A 19154-nucleotide genomic window follows, 5' to 3' on the forward strand; every position below is an offset into this window, starting at 1 on the left:
TTTTCACGTTGGCTGGCCCACGGAATTGGATACCACAGAGCTACTTCTGACACATCCCTTGCAGTGACCTCTGGTCCAAAGAGGCAAGGGCAGCACTGTTCAGCCCCCGCTCTGCGGCCAGTAATATTGATTACATGACGGTGACGCAGGTCATTCTTAACGTGGACCCAAATGTTTTGTTTTTGTGCAGTCGTTGGTGACCTGGGCAGCGTTTTAGATAAAAATGAAACGGACCGGCAAGTATTTATAGTTAACTTTATTGCAGGACAGGCTCTTACACGCGGCCACACGGACTGGTTAGGTATGTGTGGTGTGTGTGTGTGGTGCGTGTGTATGTGTGGTGCGTGTGGGTGTGTGTGGTGCGTGTGTGTGGGTGTGTGAGGGGTGTGGGTGTGTATGTGTGGTGCGTGTGTGTGGGGTGTGTGGGTGTGTATGTGTGTGCGTGTGTGTGGTACGTGTGTGTGTGTGTGGTGCGTGTGTGTGTGGGTGTGTGGTGCGTGTGTGTGGGTGTGTGTGGTGCGTGTGTGTGGTGTGTGTGTGGTGCGTGTGTGTGGTGTGTGGTGCGTGTGGGTGTGTGAGGGGTGTGGGTGTGTGGTGTGTGTGTGGTGCGTGTGTGTGTGCGTGGTGCGTGTGTGTGGGTGTGTATGTGTGTGCGTGCGTTCCTGTAACGTTATGAAAATGGCCGTGACGTGACAGTAACTGACGTGGATTCTACCCAGGGGGGGAATTTACAGCAACCCCATTGAGACATCTGAAGCAAAATGAACGCTCTACTCCTACCCCTATCTCTACACACACATACACACAGACACACACAGAGACAGACACACAGACACACACAGACACTCAGACACACAGACAGACACACAGACACACACAGACAGGCATGCAGACAGACACACAGACACATACTACCCCTGTCTTCCTCCCCGTGTCTCTCTCTCTCTCTGTGTCTCTCTCTCGCTGTGTCTCCCCGTGTCTCTCTCCCCATGTCTCTGTGTCTCTGTCCCCGTGTCTCTCTCCCCGTGTCTCCCCATATCTCCTTGTCTCTCTCTCCTCGTGTCTCTCTCTCTCCCCGTGTCTCCCTCTCCCCGTGTCTACCTCTCCCCGCGTCTGCTTGCCCGTGTCTCTCTCCCCGGGTCTCTGTCTACGTGAGGTGAGGCTGTATACATCGCACGAAGGCCGTTTCGCTATGGACCCACGCCTTGTGCACCACCCCTGGCACGGAGCAGGTGACCAGACCTCCCCTCCTGTCCAGCGTCCGCAGGCCAAACAGATCCTGGACGTAGACCTGGAAGAGGGGGGCACAGGTAAAGGTACCCCAGGTAGTGTAAGCAGGCCACCAGCGGCAAGTGGCGCTTGGGAGATATGCACACAAGATACATTATACGCAGATGCGTACACACGGACACACACAACACATGGAGACACACACAGATACACACATTATATACAGATACACACATACACGCAAGATACATTATATGCAGATGCGTAGACACGGACACACAGATACAAAGACACATACAGACACACAGATACAAACAGATATATTATAAATACAGATGCATACACACATACATACACACACGTACACACAAAGATAAAAGACAAAGATCCCCCATATAGCCTTAACAGACTGTAGGGGCAAGTGCTGTTAGCGAGCACCTATGAAGGCCGAAACGGTACACGGGGTGGGTGGCCAGCACCACGCCCGACCGCCTTTGTCTCCCTAGTGGCAATGTTTACACACCGCACCAGGTACTCATTTCAGGCTGAGTCGATCTAGGGGAAGCCCAGGACCGGTTCAGATAATCGACACTGGTGTTGGTTGTGAGCGAGAATCGAACCCGGGTCGCCAGGTTCATAGCGCAGCGTAGCGCTAACCGCTACACTATCGCTCCCCACACAGGTACACACATACACACACAGACACACATATACAGCGACACACAGATATATTATATATACAGACACATACACACAGATAAAGATACACAAAGATACAGAGTTAGTGAGTGTGTGAGTGGGTCTGCGAGTGTGTGAGTGAGTGTATGAGTGTGTAAGTGTGTGTGTATGTCTGGCAAATCAACCCCTTACCTCCTCGTGGTGCCGGACGGGCAACGCTGCCAATTCCGATTGGCTCCTCCCCTCATGGCATTTGTGACCACCACAGCGGCCAAATGGGGGCTCTGGACGGGTGCGAGGGGCTGGTAACCCCTCCACCTTCAATTAATTACCGTTAAACCACGGGGGATTTATTTATGTGTTTATTTATTTATTAATAAGCTTGTGCCGGAGGCCCCGGGTGGACAAGCGTCTATGACATCTCCTGGCCAAACCCCATTTGGCGGAGCCAGGAGATTGAATATTTACCCTCAGGGCTCCTCTAGAAACAACAAAAAGCCACTACGTGTGGCCACATGGAATGTTCGAACGCTCACTGCAAATGAGAGGCTGCCACTCCTCTGTTGGGAGCTGGACCGGTACCGTCTGGATCTCTGTGGTATTCAGGAGGTCCGGTGGACCAGCTCTGGCTCATGCCACCATGAAGGGTGGACAGTCCTCTACTCGGGGCAGGAGACTGCCAAACAACAGGTTGTGGCTCTTCTTCTGAATAAAAGAATGAAGGGGGCGTGGGAGCGTGGCGGTGAGGTGTGGGAACCTGTAATCCCCAGGCTACTTTGGGCTCGCCTTCCCATCAACCAGAGTTGGTCGTGGTTACTTATGCCCCCACTGAAGACGAACATCCGTGGAGGGATGCAGGCAAGGCCGATGAGTCAGATGCCTTCTATGACCTCCTGTCACAGGTGCTAGCTAAAGTGGCCCCTCGGGATAGAGTCATCTTGTTGGGAAACTTAAATGACCGAGTTGGTCATGATGCTGGCACCTGGTCTGGAGTGATTGGAAGGCATGGGCCAGATCAGCTCAATAACGGCAGGAGGCTGCTAGTTTTTTGGTGCAGCTCATGGTCTTGTAATTACCAACACGCTGTTCCGGCATCGGCGCATTCACACAACATCATGGATGCATGCCGGGTCCAAGCAAGAACATCTGCTGGACTACATCGTGACGGAACAGCAGATGCGGGCCCATGTCCTTTACACCAGGACCTACCGTGGAGCTGATCTGCCCACTGACCATCGACTTGTCATCTGTAAGATGTGCCTGCCATTCTTCCACTCTAGTGGTGGGGGTTCACCCAGGACCCCATTCAAACCCTTAGTGGCATGGTCTCAGCTAGTTGTTGAAAGTTGCAAGCAAGAATTTCATCATCGCTTGAGGCTGGGGTTGGCATCGTTTCCCACTCCTCCTGATGTCGAGGGTAAATGGGCGAGGTTTAGAACTGTGACTCATGAGGCTGCAATGGCTGCTTTGGGTACACGGTCCAGACCTCCCCAGAGACCCTGGCTGACAGAGGAGGTGTTCAAGCTGGCTGAGAAAAAGCGACAGGCCCACTCTCATCGGCTACAGCATCCCACGTCGGGAGAATGAGGAGGCTTACCGCAGCCTTTGCTCAGAGGTTCGGAGAGCCATGAGGCGCTGCAAGGACGGGTGGTGGTCGCGGGTTGCTGAGGAGATGAGTCTGCCTCAGTGGCCCGCGATCACAAATCGCTCTTTAATTCCATCAAAAAGTAACCTGCAGAGCCACAACTATTACCATCAGAGGAAAGAACAGTGATCCAATCTCCGACCCCCAGGAATAGGTTTGCAGATTTCATGAGCATTGCTGTGAGGTCCTGGGGGAGGGGACATCCCTCAGCCAGGATAATACCATGGGACAAAGTGGGCATGACCCAGCCAAGGCTGCGGTGCCTCAAATATCGGAAGAAGTCACCCCCTGTGAGTGGCTGTCTGAGGTGCCATCTGTTCAGGAAGTACTGAAGGCGATCCAGAGTCTAAGACCAGGAAAGGCACTGGGCAGAGATGATCTCCCAAGCGAAATGCTGAGGGAGGGTGGCGTTTGTGCAAAGACTGCCCTACATGACATCATAACAACAGTCTGGACCACTGGACGGGTTCCACAGGACTGGAAGGATGCCCTGGTGGTCCCCCTCTTTAAGGTTTAACAGCAGAGGTCTCACTCCGAATCAGTCGAGCGGCATTATCTTTTCATCGGTTGCGTAACGCTGTGTAGAAGCTACTTGGTCTGTCGCTCCGCACGAAGCTTCAGGTCTTCTCGGCCAGAGTCATTCCCTCCCTTCTCTACGCTTGCGAAACGTGGAACCCCCTAATGGAACATCTTCACCGGTTAGAAACATTTAAGCTGGCCTGCCTACGATCCATCCTGGGTTTAACCAGGCTGGATTGTGTGAGGAGCTCACAAATCCTTGAAAGAGCTGGGCAAGGTCCCATCGGTGAGCTCCTCTGGCAGGCAAGGCTGCGTTGGTTGGGTCATGTAGCCCGCATGCCCAGCCACCGCATGCCGAAACAGCTTTTGTTCGGCCGGATAAAGGGGGCTAAACGGGCGCGGGACGGACTAGAGAGGAGATGGAGTGATGTGGTACATGAGGACGTGGAGCTGAGTGGACTTGCCAATGACTGGTACCAGCGGTGTGAAGATCGGCCTCTGTGGAGGAGGCTCGTGAAGGACGCTACTGGGCAGTTGGAGGCAGTCGCCCTCCAACAACAACGTAGGGGAGAGGAGCGACGCTCACAACAACGAGCGGAGCGCCGGGTGGCAAAAGCACAGCAAGTTGGCACAGTAGGGGGCACAGGTGGTGCATCAGCCAGTCATCTCAGTCAGTCGACCCGTGGCAACTGGGTCTGCCCCGTGACCTCCTGCCAGCAGGCGTTCGACACTTCACGTGGCCTCAAGGTGCACATAGCCTGGCATAAGTGTCGTAGAGACGTCACTGCCACTTAGTGGCAAATGGCGGTTGTTGTTGTTGTGTAAGTGTGTGTGTATGAGTGTATGAGTGTGTGTGTATGTAATGGCGAATGGCGGTTGTTGTTGTGTATGTAAGTGTGTGTGTGAGTCTCTTACAGGCTGATTGACCATGTCGATAACTGTAGAAGCGTTGCTGTCAAAGAATCCAAATAAACTGCAACAGCAACATCACCAACATCATAATCAACATAATCAGGACCATCACCAGCATCATCAACATCATCATCTACATCAGCAGCAACATCATCATAATCAACATCATCATCAGCACCACCATCATCATCAGTACCACCACCATCAGCACCACCATCAACATCATCATCAATATCATCAGCACCACCGTCATCAGAATCATCAGCAGCAACATCATCATAATCAACATCATCATCAGCACCACCATCATCAGCACCACCATCATCATCAGCACCACCACCATCATCAGCACCACCACCAGCATCATCAGCACCACCACCATCATCATCAGCACCACCATCAACATCATCATCAATATCATCAGCACCACCGTCATCAGAATCATCAGCACCACCGTCATCATAACCATCATCTTCAGCCTATTCATACCGTTTTAACAATGAACCCACCACCACCGCCACTACCACATCAGCAACCGAACCGCACTGTCACCGCACTGTCACCGGCACCGCACCAGCACCGCACCGGCACCGTACCGGCACCGCACCGGGTGCGCCTTCAATCCAGCAGCGGACAAAGCCCATAGAGGGACCTCACCTCGTCTGCCACGGTCTCAGCTCCCCGTCCCCCGAGCCTCCCACCAGCACGAGACGCCTCAGCTGCACAAAGTTTCCCTTGAACACTGCAGAGGGAGGAGGGAGGATGTTGACTGCCTCGCCTGGTACGCGGGAGGTTCGTGGGTTCGATCCCGGACCCCGAGTCTGCGTCTCTCGCTCTCTTTGTGGTGAAATGTTGACTACCTCGCCTGGTATGTGAGTTCGATCCAAGACCAAGTCTGCATCTCTGTCTCATCATCATCACAGTGGCTAGGAGATGTTGACTACATCACCTGGTACACGAGAGGTCGTGGGTTCGATCTCCCGATCCTGACGAGTACGATGGCAACCCGCCCCTTATAAAGATGGCAGCCCGTCCCCTGAGCACGATGCAAGATGGCCACGTGTCCCCTGAGCAAAATGGCCGCCTGTCCCCTGAGCAAAATGGCAGCCCATCCCCTGAGCAAGATGGCAGCCCGTCCCCTGAGCAAGATGGCAGCCCATCCCCTGACCAAGATGGCAGCCCGTCCCCTAAGCAAGATGGCGTCTGTGTGTGTGCCCATCACCGTGAGCCATGCGGTGAGGCGTCTCGTTATTGATGATGGGCAGGAACAGGTTCTTCTGCAGGTAACGCTGCTGCTGGGTTGGGTCTGGGGTGGGAGAGGAGAGAGACATGAGCATGGATCACTGGGTCTGTGTCCCCACATCTCCCCGTGTCTCCCCGTGTCTCCTCATATCTCCCCGCGTCTCCCCTGTGTCTCCCCCGTGTCTCCCTCGTGTCTCCCCTGCGTCTCCCCCGTGTCTCCCCCATGTCTCCCCATATCTCCCCGCGTCTCCCCTGCGTCTCCCCCCAACACATCTCCCGCCACGCATCTGCCAGCATCTCCCCCGTGTCTCCCCCGTGTCTCCCCCGTGTCTCCTCGCATCTCCCAGAATCTCCCCCGTGTCTCTTCCCCCCTCACCTCACGGTGTCTCCCCCCATGCATCTCCCCCCCACGCGTCTCCCCCAATGCGTCTGCAAGCGTCTCCCCCATGTCTCCCCCCACGCATCTCCCCATGTCTCCCCATCTCTCCCCCGTGTCTCCCCCCACGCGTCTCCCCATGTCTCCCCCGTATCTCCGTGTCTCTCCCCACGCGTCTCCCCATGTCTCCCCATCTCTCCCCGGTGTCTCCCCCCACGCGTCTCCCCCCCACGAGTCTCCCCCCCACAAGTCTCCCCCCACGCGTACCGTGCCAGTAGTTACAAACGGACACCTCCTGTCCCAGACGCCAGTAGCAGAGGGCGGAGATCACGGACAGCAACCAGGGGAAGGCGCTCTGAACCCACAGAGGCTCTGAGACACACGGGGAGACACGGGGAGACAGGGTGAGACACACACGGAGACACAGGGAGACACGGGGAGACAGGGTGAGACACACACGGAGACACGGGGAGACAGGGTGAGACACACACAGAGACAGGGAGACACGGGGAGACGGGGTGAGACACACACGGAGACACAGGGAGACAGGGTGAGACACACACGGTGAGACACACGGGGAGACACGGGGAGACAGGGTGAGACACACACGGAGACACAGGGAGACACGGGGAGACAGGGTGAGACACACACGGAGACACACGGGGAGACACGGGGAGACAGGGTGAGACACACACGGAGACACACGGAGACACGGGAAGACAGGGTGAGACACACACGGAGACACACAGGGAGACACGGGGAGACACAGGGAGACATACACGGAGACAGGGAGACACGGGGAGACGGGGTGAGACACACACGGAGACACAGGGAGACAGGGTGAGACAGGGTGAGACACACGAAAACACAGGGAGACAGGGTGAGACACACGGAGACACAGGGAGACACGGGGAGACGGGGTGAGACACACACGGAGACACGGGGAGACACGGGGAGACAGGGTGAGACACGGGGAGACACGGGGAGACAGGGTGAGACACACACGGAGACACACGGGGAGACAGGGTGAGACACACACGGAGACACAGGGAGACACGGGGAGACAGGGTGAGACACACACGGAGACACAGGGAGACACGGGGAGACGGGGTGAGACACACACGGAGACACAGGGAGACACGGGGAGACAGGGTGAGACACACACGGAGACACAGGGAGACACGGGGAGACAGGGTGAGACACACACGGAGACACAGGGAGACACGGGCAAACAGGGTGAGACACACACGGAGACAGGGAGACACGGGGAGACAGGGTGAGACACACACGGAGACACAGGGAGACACGGGGAGACGGGGTGAGACACACGGAGACACAGGGAGACACGGGGAGACGGTGTGAGACACACACGGAGACACGGGGAGACACGGGGAGATGGGGTGAGACACACACGGAGACACACGGGGAGACACGGGGAGACAGGGTGAGACACACACGGAGACACAGGGAGACACGGGGAGACAGGGTGAGACACACACGGAGACACAGGGAGACATGGGGAGACGGGGTGAGATACACACGGAGACACAGGGAGACACGGGGAGACAGGGTGAGACACACACGGAGACACACGGGGAGACACGGGGAGACAGGGTGAGACACACACGGAGACACGGGGAGACACGGGGAGACAGGGTGAGACACACACGGAGACACAGGGAGACACAGGAAGACAGGGAGACACGGGGAGAAAGGGTGAGACACACACGGAGACACAGGGAGACATGGGGAGACACGGAAAAACGCGGGGAGACACGGTGAGACTCAGGGAGACACGGGGAGAGGCGTGGAGACACGGGGAGACACACGGAGATAGGGGGAGACACGTTGAGACACGGGAAGACATAGGGAGACACGGTGAGACACGGGGAGACACAGATACACGGTGAGACACAAATTCTCTGTATGAGTATATCTCGGGGTATCTGTGTGTGAATCTGTCTGTCTGTGTCTCTGTGTATGTGTGAGTGCTGTGTATGTTTGTCTGTATCTGTGTGTGAATCTGTGTCTCTGAGTCTGTGTGTCTGTGTTTGTCTGTATCTGTGTGTGTGTGAGTGTCTGTGCGAGTGTATGTGTGTCTGTCTGTTTATCTGTGTGTGTGTCTGTGTATCTATGTGCGAGTGTCTCTGTGTGTGGCTATGTGTCTGTGTCTCTATGTGAGTGTCTGTGTTTCTATGTGTGTGTCTGTGTCTCTGTGTGTGTGTCTTTGTGTGTGTCTGTGTGTGTCTGTGTGTGTGTCTGTGTGTGTGTCTTTGTGTGTGTCTGTGAGTGTCTGTATGTATGTATGTGTTTGTGTCTGTATGTGTGTGTGTCTGTGTGTGTGTATGTCTGTATATGTGTGTGTCTGTATGTATATGTATGTGTGTGTCTGTATGTGTGTGTGTGTCTGTGTGTGTGTCTGTGTGTGTGTGTCTGTATGTGTGTGTGTCTGTGTGTGTGTGTCTGTGTGTCCGCACCTCCTCCATAGACTCCCATCAGTGGACCTCCCAGGGAGATGAAGGTGTGAACTCTGTGATGGTGAACCATGGAGAGGATAGCTCGACACACCATCGCCCCTACATCAACACCATCAACATCACCGTCAACATCACCATCAACATCACCATCACCCCCCCACCATCACCACCCCACCACCACCATCACCACCACCCCCACTACCAACACCACCATCAACACCACCCCCATCACCCCCAACACCACCACCATCTCCACCACCACCAACACCACCACCATCACCACCACCACCACCACCATCACCACCGACATCACCATCACCAACATCACCACCGACACCACCACCACCATCACCACCACCCCACCACCGCCACCCCCACCACCATCACCACCGACATCATCACCACCATCACCATCACCACCATCACCACCACCCCATCACCACCACACCACCCCTGCCACCACCATCACCACCACCACCACTGCCATCACCACCACCACCCCCACCACCATCACCACTGCCATCACCACCACCATCACCATCACCACCGACATCACCATCACCATCACCACCATCACCACCACCACTGCTACCACCACCACCATCACCACCAACACCACCATCACCACCAACACCATCACCACCCCCACCACCACCCCCACCACCATCACTACCACCACCCCCATCACCACCATCACCACCATCACCACCACCATCACCACCACCACCCCCACCACCACCATCACCACCATCACCACCCCCACCACCACCATCACCACCACCACCACTGCCATCACCACCATCACCACCACCACCACTGCCATCACCATCACCACCACCACCTTGCGATACACAGATGATGGTGAGTCCGTGGCTGGAGTTGACTCGCTCCATCTCCCTCCAGAAAGACCTGAGCTGCCTCCAGAGAGCCATGATGCTGACGTCATCGCTGAAGGCGCCAAGCACCACGACTGGGGTCCCAGGCAGGGCCTGCACTAGCAGCAGCAGCAGCATTAGTAGCAGTAGCATCATCATCAGTAGTATCATCATCATCAGAAGTATCATCATCATTATCAGTAGTATCATCAGTATCATCAGTAGTAGTAGCATCATCATCAGTAGTATCATCATCAGTAGTATCATCATCATCATCAGTAGTATCATCATCAGTAGTATCATCATCATGATGAGACCCATAGAGACCCATAGACTCATCACATACAGACCCATAGACTCACCACACAGAGACCCACAGACTCACCACACAGAGACCCACATACTCACCACACAAAGACCCATGGACTCAACACACAGAGACCCACAGACTCACCACACAGAGACCCATGGACTCAACACACAGAGACCCATAGACTCATCACACAGAGACCCATAGACTCATCACACAGAGACCCATAGACTCATCACACAGAGACTCATAGACTCATCACACAGAGACCCATAGACTCATCACACAGAGACCCACAGACTCGTCACACAGACACCCACAGACTCACTCACACAGACACCCATAGACTCACCACACAGAGACCCACAGACTCACCACACAGAGACCCATGGACTCATCACACAGAGACCCACAGACTCGTCACACAGAGACCCATAGACTCACCACACAGACACCCATAGACTCACCACACAGAGACCCATAGACTCATCACACAGAGACCCATAGACTCATCACACGGAGAGCCACAGACTCATCACACAGAGACCCACAGACTCATTACACAGAGACCCATAGACTCACCACACACAGAGACCCATAGACTCACCACACAGAGACCCATAGACTCATCACACAGAGACCCACAGAGTCACCACACAGAGACCCATAGACTCATCACACAGAGACCCATAGACTCACCACACAGAGACCCATAGACTCACCACACAGAGACCCACAGACTCATCACACAGAGACCCATAGACTCACCACACACAGAGACCCATAGACTCACCACACAGAGACCCATAGACTCACCACACAGAGACCCATAGACTCACCACAAAGAGACCCATAGACTCATCACACAGAGACCCATTGACTCATCACACAGAGACCCATAGACTCACAACACAGAGACCCATAGACTCACCACACAGAGACCCATAGCCTCACCACACAGAGACCCATAGACTCACCACAAAGAGACCCATAGACTCATCACACAGAGACCCATAGACTCACCACAAAGAGACCCATAGACTCATCACACAGAGACCCATAGACTCATCACACAGAGACCCATAGACTCACCACACAGAGACCCATAGACTCATCACAGAGACCCATAGACTCATCACACAGAGACCCACAGACTCATCAAAGAGACCCATTGACTCATCACAGAGACCCATAGACTCATCACACAGAGACCCATAGACTCATCACAGAGACCCATAAACCCAGCACACACACCACTCACTCACTCACCACAGTCACCACACACACCACACACAGCACACACCACTCACCACACACTCACCACCCTCACCCCACACTCACCACACTCACCACCACCACTCACCTCCCTCACCCTCCGTGCCAGGGTCTGGTAGTTGCCAGGTCCATCTCTCAGTCCGTGGACTATCACCACAGACCGCCTCACACCACTACTCACACTACTACCACCACTACTACTAGTACCACCACTACTACCACTAGTACCACCACTACTACCACCACTACCACCACTACTCATCACAAGACTCTTCATTCTACTCATCATTCCCTCACCACCTTCATTCGCTCCTCCTCCTTCCCTCGCCACCGCTGCGAGCCAAGGAACGAACGGAAGCAACAACAACAACAACGCAGCCACCACCACCACTCTGGCCCCTGACGTTCTCTCCATTTCATTCCTTGCCTCGTTCCTCCTTGTTTCCTTCCCCCTCCCTCCTTCCCCCTCCCTCCCTCCTTCGTTCCCTCGTCCCCCCTCCTTCCCTCGTTCCTCCTTCTTTCGTTCCCTCCCTCCTTCCCCTCTCCCTCCTTCCCTCCTGCTTTCGTTCCCCCGTCGACTCGCTAAGAATGAAAGATAAATTATCCAGGCGGAGCGAGGCGGCCGCTGTCAAAAAAACAAACCGCGGAAGTCGACTCCAGGTGGGGCGGGGCTGTCGATGGTCATTGTATGACGTCATTAACACTCGAGCCGGAGGGGGGTATCGATAGTAATTGTATGACGTCATTAACACTCGAGCAGGGCTGTTGATGTTCATTGTATGACGTCATTAACACTCGAGCCGGAGGGGGGTAACGATAGGAATTGTATGACGTCATTAACACTCGAGCAGGGCTGTTGATGTTCATTGTATGACGTCATTAACACTCGAGCCGGAGGGGGGTAACGATAGGAATTGTATGACGTCATTAACACTCGAGCAGGGCTGTCGATGTTCATTGTATGACGTCATTAACACTCGAGCCGGAGGGTGGGGTTGTCGATAGTAATTGTATGACGTCATTAATCCGCGCTCGGAAGGGTTGGGGTCAATGTTTATTTACGGGCGTCATGACGTCATCTTTAGTAGAGGGAGTCTCAATGTTTATTGATACGGATCATGACGTCATGTTTAGTAGGGGAGGCGTCAATGCTCGGAGAGTCGTGACGTCGTTAATCCCGACTCAATGTGTGGACGGCCGTGACGTCATTCTAGGTAGTAGGGGAGGTGCCGCTGCTGGCTGTTTAACGTCACGAAGCCATCTTGGTAAGGAGTGAGTCCCAATGTTAATTACCTTGCAGAGGCCATCCTGGTGAATCACAATGTTAATTAGCTTGGAGAGTCCATCTTGGTAAGGGGTGAGTCCCAATGTTAATTAGTTTGTAGAGGCCATCTTGGTAAGGGGTGATTCCCAATGTTAATTAGCTTGTAGAGGCCATCCTGGTGAATCACAATGTTAATTAGCCTGGAGAGGCCATCTTAGTAAGGGGTGAGTCCCAATGTTAATGAGTTTGTAGAGGCAATCTTGGTAAGGGGTGATTCCCAATGTTAATTAGCTTGTAGAGGCCATCCTGGTGAATCACAATGTTAATTAGCTTGGAGAGGCCATCTTAGTAAGGGGTGAGTCCCAATGTTAATAGCTTTGTAGATGCCATCTTGGTAAGGGGTGATTCCCAATGTTAATTAGCTTGTAGAGACCATCTTGGTAAGGCGTGAGTCCCAATGTTAATGTGCAAGTCAAGATCTATAAGTATCTTGGGGTCATCCTGGATTCAAAACTTAGTTTTGAAGATCACATTGACTATATTGGTAAAAAGACAAAAATAAAAATTGGTTTTCTGTATCGACACAAGCACTGCTTCCCCCGAATGTTCCGTTTGGAATTGATAAAAGCTACCATACTGCCTCTACTTGACTACTGTGACATCGTGTATAAATCAGCCCCAAGTACTGTACTGAAGAAGCTTGATTCCATCTATCACTCGGCCTTAAGATTTGCATTGAACTGCCCATATAGGACTCACCACTGTGATCTCTACATTGGGTCAAACTTAACATCTCTTAATGTTCGACGGCTTGTGCACCAGATCTTATTTATTCACGATGTACTTACAAAAAATTCCGCAGACTACCTACTGGATCTCCTCTCTGTTTCAAAGAACAAATTTGACCTCAGGTCTTCGCTCATTTACCAGCTTCACATTCCCTATTGCCTTACAAAAACTGGAGGAAGAGCTTTTGCTATTGATGCCCTCAGGGTCTGGAATGCTATTGCCAATAAACTGCAACTTGAATCACTACCTATGAGATCTTCACTCAAAACTGCTCTAGAGGAGTTGTACAACCCTAGCTGCCACTGCTATTCAGTGGCCTAAATTATGGCCCTAGATTTTGGTGTTATAATTTATTTATGTAGTTTATTGTTAAAAATTCGGTCACAGTCCCTATGATCACTGTTACATTGCATTTATGGCTTTTATTTTGGTGATTTCGAAAAGTGTTTTTGTTTTGACCATGTTTTTGTTTATTGTAGTACGGAGTAAGACTGATGGCCTTAATCTTAGTTGTCTTGTGGTTGTTGTTGTTTGACTTGCATCCCACTGGGATTTTTGCACACAGCGTTGGTGTACGGTGCTATTTCAGGAATATTTTGATTTTTTTTCCTGTATTTTCTGTTTGCACAGTCACAAAATCACTTTAAGATGTTTTCTTGTTCATGTTTTTTGTTTGTTGCGGTTGCACCCGATTCAAGAGCCGAATGGCTTACAGGGACAGGGCTATACCAAATAAATGAACTATGAACTATGAGTTTGTAGAGGCCATCTTGGTAAGGGGTGAGTCCCAGTGTTAATTAGCTTTAGTGGCCATAGATTCATCACACAAAGATCCATAGAATAATCACACAGAGACCCATAGAATCGTCACACGAAGACACATAGACTCATCACAGAGACCCATAAACTCACCACATAGAGACCCACAGACTCATCACAGAGACCCACAGACTCATCACAGAGACCCACAGACTCATCACAGAGACCCATAGACTCACCACACAGAGACTCATAGATTCACCACACAGAGACCCATAGACTCACCACACAGAGACCCATAGACTCACCACACAGAGACTCATAGACTCATCACACAGAGACCCACAGACTCACCACACAGAGACCCACAGACTCATCACACAGAGACCCATAGACTCATCACACAGAGATCCATAAACCCAGCACACACTCACCACACAGACCACACACAGCACACACACCACTCACTGACCACACACTCACCACCCTCACCCCACACTCGCCACACTCACCACCACCACTCACCTCCCTCACCCTCCGTGCCAGGGTCTGGTAGTTGCCAGGTCCATCTCTCAGTCCGTGGACTATCACCACAGGCCGCCTCACACCACTACTCACACTACTACCACCACTACTACCACCACGACTACCACCACTAATACCACTACTACTACCACTACTACTACCACTACTACCACTAGTACTACCACTACTACCACCACTACTACCACCACCACTACTCACACAACCACCACCACTACTACTAATCACACTACCACCACTACTCACACTACCACCACCACTACTAATCACACTACCACCACCACTACTACTAATCACACTACCACCACCACTACTCACACTACCACCACCACCACCACCACTAATCACACTACCACCACCACTAATCACACTACCACCACTACTACTCATCACACTATCACCACCACTACTCACACCACCACCACTACTCACACTACCACCACCACTGCTACTCACACTACCACAACTACTCACACTACCACCACCACCACTACTAATCACACTACCACTACTCACACTACTAATACTACTACTACTCACACTACTACTACTCACACTACCACTAGTCACACTACCACCACCACTACTCACACTACCACCACCACTACTAATCACACTACCACCACCACTACTCACACTACCACCACTACTACTCACACTACCACTGCTACTCACACTACTAATACTACTACTACTCACACTACTAATACTACTACTCACACTACTACTACTCACACTACCACTGCTACTCACACTACCACCACCACTACTCACACTACCACCACCACTACTCACACTACCACCACTACTCATCACAAGACTCTTCATTCTGCTCATCATTCCCTCACCACCTCCTTCATTCGCTCCTTTTTTCCAACTGTAATTGGTCTTTATTTGGAACACATGAAAAAAAAGCGGGAGACAAGATATGCACATTTGGAAGTATAATTGTATAAATTAGAAGTTGCCACATAAGGGAAGAGAGAAAGAGTGAGTTGGCTGGGCTGGTAAAGGAGGGAGGACAAAAAAAAACCCCAGCAGAATATTAATCCATTACGCAAGCGTGTTGTTAACAAAGAGACCATCAGGTCTCTTTTTAATTAGGACATCCAAAAAAGGTATCTTGCCATCTATTTCGACTTCCATGGTAAATCTGATGGCTGGGTGTATGGAATTGATGTGGTCGAAGAATTGGTCTACAAACTAAGTTGCCTCTGTGGTAGTAGTTACATTGGAGAAACCAAACGCCATGTCTCGGACCGCATTCGTGAACACAAAGCAGACCTTAAACACGGTAGGACCAACACCTCGGCCGTAGCAGATCATTGTTCTAATTCAGTAGGCTCACATGCCATTGACTTTTCCAAGACAGAGGTTCTTTGTAAGCCATCTGGCTTCCATGAGAGATTCGTTCATGAGGCTATCCACATATACAAGCACAGAGACAATTTCAACCGAGAAGATGGATTCTATCTTAGCAATCATTGGAAAGATTTGATAAACCATTTCAGTTCTTAATTGATTGTTCACGCTTATAGTGGCTTTCAGACAGCATACATTATAAAAAAAATCGTCTCCCCCCTCCTCTTTTCAAAATATAGATGGACTAGTCCTGGGTAAACTGCCAAATCGCTGTGCGTGACGCTAACGTTTTTTATATATATAAAAAAAAAATGCGCTGTTTAAAAATAAATTTATGCAAACCAACACACCTGAAGATGACCGTTTGAGTTATGGTCGAAATGTCGTGAGAATTTTTTATTGTTTTATATATATTTTATTATTTTGTTGTTTCTCTTCAACGTGACTTTACCGAAAAAACTAAGAATATGAATTACTGCAGTCACGAAAGCTTTAAATCAAAATTTATATGCGACCTTTGTCGTTCCGCAAGAATATTAATGCTCAAACTCGTATCGAACTCCTCATGAATTCACTAGGTCAAACAGTTCAGGTGCTTGGCAAAGCATTTCACCACCTGGTATGCAACAGTTAAACAATCTACTCCAAATCAACACCGAAATGTCAAATCATCATCCACCATTGACTTCCACATCGATGGAAGCCATTTGCCACGACGTCCAAGCCATTAAACGCCGGAAGAACGAACGTGCCATTCAAGTACATCTTGAAACATTTATCTGAAGTACTTTGTATTAAACAATAACTAAATAATAGAAACACGTTTACAATATTGAGCGAAGTTATAGTCACGGACTCTTTCCAACTTTAGCTCAACAGGACCACAAAAGCTCAGATATGTGGTGCATAATAAATAATAAATGAATCAATCTGATTGAAATCATCAACTGGCTAAACACTTTCCGATTTCAACATCACCTTATAAAAGAATAACATTTTAAATATAAGCGCACAACTTTATCTATCTGTGATGAACGCTGCACTTTCCGTTGTTTTCATGCAGGGGGCGCTGCAAACCTACGCACCCCCTGCATGGACGACGGAGGCGCAGGGACAGACGTTCGATTACGTTGGAATCGATCTGCAGACGGCGGTCTTCTCGCACGGCCAGCTCCGTGTCGCCTTATCTCGATCCTGCTATCCCAAACAGTTGAAAGTCCGCATCGAACCGAACCCCCGGCAAGGCCATCTACTTGACAGAAAATTCACACGAAATGTCCTTTTTAATGAAGTCTTCCATATGTAAATTGATACAAGCTTTTAATGAAGAAATAAAATAATCTAATTCAAAACACAACACAATTCAAAGATGTTTCATTTTAAAACTTCAAAACGGAGCATGGGGTACTTGCGTGAATGCGTCCTTCGTGTGCAAATGTTGTGACTTCCCTGGCCTGAAGGCCGTCAATGTGATGGACCATTATTGGTGCACAGCGTCTCAACAACAGCAGTGGGGTTTGCTTCAACCGATGGTTACGAACATCCAGACGTGAATCAGCAAGGAGCATTTCTAGTCCTAGTTAGACAAAATCTACGTCAACACGTAAGACAAAACTACAATTCGTGTTGTAGAGAATGTACCTCCTCCTATACGTGTAACTTTCAAGTGGTATGCCTTGTAACTGATGAATGATCCGAGCGTGCTCCCTATTTCAAAGACAATGAGTTGCTCCAGATGCTTCGTGGAACACAAAAACACCGTTTGACCTGTATCACAAGAACGACGGGTCTCACCTGAGTTCTCTGTACAGGTTACTTTCAAACACACACACACACACACTTTGTCCTAACATCACTTGTTCAATGTTTGACCCTTACAGATCAAATGTTACAAGTATGCACAAAACCAGACAAGTATACATTCTAAATTCTTGACAGGCATATTAACAAAATTCGATTACTGCAGTGAAATATACTGCATCACGTTACATCGTATTAACAAGAAGCTTTTAAAAAAAGTTGCAGTCTGCTTCACAGTGTATGTAAAACATACTATTGTGTCATTCAAACGAGTAGGCCATTGCATGCTGGCATCTGAGTGAAAATGTAGCAAATTCTAAACATTACCTACAAACTACACAACTGAGATGATACATCAATCATCGCCCCCTACTGACAGGCTCTTTTTTTCGATTTAAAGCTTTCGTGACTGCAAGGATTCATCTTCTTTGGTTCTTTCGGTAAAGTCACGTAGAATCTTAGCAGCGTTCATTGTAGGTCTGTCGTCCCGACAGGTTTGTTCCTTTCACCTGAAGGCCACTTGTGTTGTGGCCGAAACGTCGTGAGAATTTTTTGTGTTATTTTATTACTTTATTATCATTCTACGTGACTTTACCGAAAGAACCAAAGAAGATGACAGGCTCTTGTCCACATGCAGGCCGGTGCAGGGCCACCACCTTGTACCACACAGGGGCAGCTGCTACTTGGGGATGCTCTTCGAGCGTTTGAGATGAGATACAAAACTCCGAGTTGCTGAGGCGATTCGGCAAGCACCGTGTAAAAGCAATTATTATTACATAGTGAATGTTTGGGAGCTTATTCGCTCTTGCTCCTGGTTAGAGGTCTACCCAACCCACGGGCCCACAAAGGCTGGCCGCTCTTACTCTGCAGGTTGAACCTAGGAATTGAGTGTCCAACTTCACGTTCTTGTCATTAAAGGCCTGTGACAAAGGTGCATCTATTGTAGCGACATCGTCTCTGGCTTACACATCTACCGGGTCTCCACTTGACTTTGTATTGTCTAGGAGCAAGTCCACCCACACCTCCACTTCCACAAACTGCTGGGAGTTGCCTCACTCTGATTCACAGTCAGAATTCTCCTCCTGCTTTACGATGTAA

At 50.7% G+C, this 19154-nt stretch overlaps 1 protein-coding gene across 1 annotated transcript; it reads right to left on the reverse strand.

The window, feature by feature from the left end:
* Window positions 1–241: 241 nt before the first annotated feature.
* LOC142922447 (lysosomal thioesterase PPT2-like) lies at window positions 242–11993 on the reverse strand. Its single transcript, XM_076063248.1, has 8 exons — window positions 11628–11993; window positions 9921–10068; window positions 9080–9178; window positions 6870–6974; window positions 6207–6290; window positions 5642–5726; window positions 4988–5045; window positions 242–1291 (listed from the first exon to the last, which is right to left on the reverse strand). Exons 1-8 carry the CDS (start codon window positions 11952–11954, stop codon window positions 1148–1150), a joined length of 1050 nt encoding a protein of 349 aa, XP_075919363.1. The 5' UTR covers window positions 11955–11993; the 3' UTR covers window positions 242–1147.
* Between the last annotated feature and the right edge of the window lie 7161 nt (window positions 11994–19154).

The sequence above is a fragment of the Petromyzon marinus genome, unplaced genomic scaffold (genome assembly GCF_048934315.1).
Source record: "Petromyzon marinus isolate PM22_M1 ecotype Great Lakes invasive population unplaced genomic scaffold, UKy_Petmar_22M1.pri1.0 PM_G_Scaffold_96, whole genome shotgun sequence".
Lineage (NCBI taxonomy): Eukaryota > Metazoa > Chordata > Hyperoartia > Petromyzontiformes > Petromyzontidae > Petromyzon > Petromyzon marinus.

What these genes read in the sequence shown, in the direction of transcription:
- LOC142922447 (XM_076063248.1), bottom strand. Translation starts at nt 11,954, where the DNA reads ATGGAGAGAACGTCAGGGGCCAGAGTGGTGGTGGTGGCTGCGTTGTTG. An exon ending in TGGCACGGAGGGTGAGGGAG is followed by an intron (nt 10,069 to 11,627) that starts GTGAGTGGTGGT and finishes CTGCTAGTGCAG; the next exon opens with GCCCTGCCTGGGACCCCAGT. An exon ending in CGTTTGTAACTACTGGCACG is followed by an intron (nt 6,291 to 6,869) that starts GTACGCGTGGGG and finishes CTCCCACCCCAG; the next exon opens with ACCCAACCCAGCAGCAGCGT.